General features: G+C 34.8%; 1 protein-coding gene across 1 annotated transcript in view; it reads right to left on the bottom strand.

The window, feature by feature from the left end:
• The window catches only part of def8 (differentially expressed in FDCP 8 homolog), a 181,624-nt gene that overhangs the window by 120,569 nt on the left and 57,635 nt on the right, over nt 1-3,420 (bottom strand). The window contains exon 2 of the mRNA XM_016459739.1: nt 1,523-1,642. Coding sequence (XP_016315225.1) covers nt 1,523-1,628 — 106 coding nt within the window. The 5' untranslated portion in view covers nt 1,629-1,642. The remainder of the gene's footprint in view (nt 1-1,522; nt 1,643-3,420) is intronic.

The raw sequence follows: 3,420 nt of genomic DNA, 5'->3' as shown, positions 1-3,420 counted from the left end.
TTATTATTAAATGTGTTCATGCTGATATCTGCAGAAAAACGGTACTCTTTGTGTGATATAGATTAAGTTAACTATATTGAATTATATAAATATAAAAAGCATACAGAAGCATTTTTGCCGTCTACAATTTAGAATGCCTTGAATTTTTTATTTTAATAGACTAATAAATCACGTGCGTTCACTCTGTGTGTGTAATTTGGTGATATACTTGATAATGTCAGATCGCACATCATTAAAACAACACTTACCATATTATCGCAGATATACTGTATCGCACACCCCAGACTCGACTTGAGTGGAAAATTAATCATCCACGGTTGTGCGCGCACTTGTTTGCACATGAGCAAAAGTGTTTTTTAGGAAACTAACTTGCAGACACCAGACCACTGGTCTGCAGTCTGTGTTCTTCTGACTTTTGTAGTAAGTAACGAATATGCTTTGGGGAAATGTATCGGAGTAAAAGTACACATTTTAATTAGGAAATGCAGTGGAGTAAAAGTAAAAGTTGCCTGAAATATAAAAACTCAAGTAAAGTACAGATACACTCTTAAAAATAAAGGTGCTTCAAAAGGTTTCTTTATGGAACCATTTAGACAAAAAGGTTCTTCTATGGCATCGTGAAGCACCTTTATTTTTAAGAGTGTACTCCCAAAAAATACTTAAGTACTGTAACGAAGTATTACTTTGTTACATTACACCACTGCACCAATAAAGCAGGAACTATTAAAACATTGCAAAAGGTCTAAGCATGGGATTCATCTATTTCTTTTCAAATAAATAAATAAATAAAGTACATTTTGTCAGTTTGTTAGCACAGCATTTAAGATTATTAAAAAAAACGGTTCTATTATGCATATATAAGATGCTTTTTGGACTGACCTGCATAGATGTCACAGCACAGCATGTTGTCACAAACACCTGTTTTAGAGAATGTCAAATGTGCCAACTGAAGAGGGAGACTGAGTCTTTGTGTTTTTTTTTGTGAATGTGCATATTTGCTGTTCAGTCCAGGAAGTGATACAACAGTCACCACTTCTGTCATCTAGTTCCAGTTTATTGTTCTCTCGAACGGTCTCACATCCCTGTACACTAAAATATGAGTGGGGCTTAACCCTGCAAAAGATGCTGCCAAAATGTTAGGGTATTATGGATGGTTGTTTGCCACGACTTTGCTATGTAGTTTGCTATAAAGTTGGTGTTCTGTGTTGGATAGGTGGTTGCATACTGATACTTCACTCTTAAAAGCAAACTTTCTAAAAGGGTATTGTTGCAGTGATGCCATTGAAGAACCATTTTAGGTTCCCAAAATAACCTTTAAGTGAATAGTTCATAAAAAAAAAAAAAAGTTGTTTGAAAAACATTTTAAGTACCTTTTGTGCAAAAAAAGCTTACATGGATGTTAAAGGTTCTTCATGGGACCATCAATGCCAATAAAGAACCTTTATTTTTAAGGGTGGTAATAATTTGCCTGTAACTTCAGGAGAGGAGTAGATATTTATATATTTAATAAAAGTTGACACACCATGTTTTGGAGGATCCTTCCCCTCAGTGTTGCTGTCGATCTCTCTCCTGTCAAATGGGTTGACATGACCCTGACGAAAACGAGCAAGTCTTTCATTATATTCCATGACACTGGTCCCATCTGTAGAAGACAGACACATGATCAATATGTAACATAATACAAAAATGAAAATCCTGTCATCATTTTGTCACCTCTTAATCTCTTTTTAAATTCAAGGACAGAACAAACTTTCAGCTCTTCTGGGAGTGCAATACCTATATGGATTTCTGTTTTTTTTAATCATATATCATGTTTTATGTATATAAATTATATGTGAATATTCCCTGAGAGAATCTATTAGCAAAATCCTTTTCTTCCTGTTTTCTTCTAATGAAAAAGATCCATTGTAAGGCTCCGGCCCAGAACGTTAAGTGCAGTGTGAGTGCAGGTCGTTGGGGGAGTGGGGCAAAATGTGCACAGGCTTGGTACAAGGCAACTGTGCCTAGTGTGAGTACTAGTGTTGTTTTTGGCGGCCTGTTTTAATTTTAGTTTTAGTCTGACGTCGCCTGCGTCTGCGCAGTGCGACCTGATGCAGCCCCTGAAGTGAGACACAGGAAACAGAAATACTGCAAAATAATAATAATAACGCGACTAAACGAGACGAAATAACGTTATAACATTTCGTTTCGTCTCGTTTTGGTCAACGAAAATTAAGAGAAATTTTAGCATAGTTTTTATTTTGTAAACCACATTTAGTCTCGTTTTTATTCGTCAACAATATTGCATTATACATTTAATTATAGTCATCGTTACATTACCAGCATTTACGTTGCGTCTCATCTCGTTTTCGTCACGTGATAAAGGTTCGTTGACGACGATATTTAGTCATCATTTTCGTTGACGAAAGCAACACTAGTGAGTACGCCCTAAGTGATAAGCTGTTCTCGCAAAAGAAGTTTATTCAGCATCATGACATCCATTAAAAAATACAGTCTCTGGTGTCCTCCCCAGCATCCTCCAGTATTATGATATTTTTTCTGCTAATCAACCTTGGAGGTAGGGCTGAACAATAATTTAATATCAATATATATCGCGATATATATTTTTTCCAATAACGGTGATATGATTTTTAAACATATTTCCCATATTTTGATATACATTACCGGTGTTTCTCAGTCATACATTGATTTATTTGTGGCAGTTGACTTCCTTGAATAAACATGAGCACTGCACATTTCAAAATCAAAATGTGGCGCGGGTGTTTTATATGAATGTATCTTTGAAGGGAACTGACTGTCTTCAGAAAAGTTTCGATGGCATTTTCATCTGATAAAGCAGCGTTCATGAGCGCAGCGCTGCTTTGTGTACAGCCATTACCGTGAAAACCGCTGTTACTGCCGCTCTAAAGCGCCTCCTGCTTGCAGAGAATTAGCTCCTCTCCAGTAACATGTTTTGGTTGCTCACTCTTTTTACGTTTTCTGCAGCAACTCTGAGCATTTTTCATATTCTTTATCCTGGCTGAAGCACTTTTGTTTCAATCTATAAGAATAAGCAGCCTACGTTACTGTTTAAAGTGAAAGATATTAATATTATTAAGGTGAGCCTGAGAGTCTTATATTTATTTGACAGTGATTTCACATTTCTTGTTTGTATGAAGGCTAAATACAAGTAAAAGGTGAACATTAATTTATTTGTGCCGTTTTTTTCTAAAATATATATAGTATATATACTAGTCAAAAGTTTTTGAACAGTAAAAATTTTAATGTTTTTAAGGAAACCTTTATTTATTTGATCCAAATTACAGCAAAAGCAGTAATATTGTTAAATATTTTTATTATTTAAAATAACTGCTTTCTATTTTAATATATTTTAAAATGTAATTTATTCCTGTGATGCAAAGTTGAATTTTCAGCATCATT

The sequence above is a fragment of the Sinocyclocheilus anshuiensis genome, unplaced genomic scaffold, assembly GCF_001515605.1.
Source record: "Sinocyclocheilus anshuiensis isolate Anshui unplaced genomic scaffold, SAMN03320099.WGS_v1.1 scaffold1022, whole genome shotgun sequence".
Taxonomy (NCBI): Eukaryota; Metazoa; Chordata; class Actinopteri; order Cypriniformes; family Cyprinidae; genus Sinocyclocheilus; species Sinocyclocheilus anshuiensis.
Note: the sequence above shows the minus strand (reverse complement) of the source record. Positions and strands in the feature narration are given on the sequence as shown.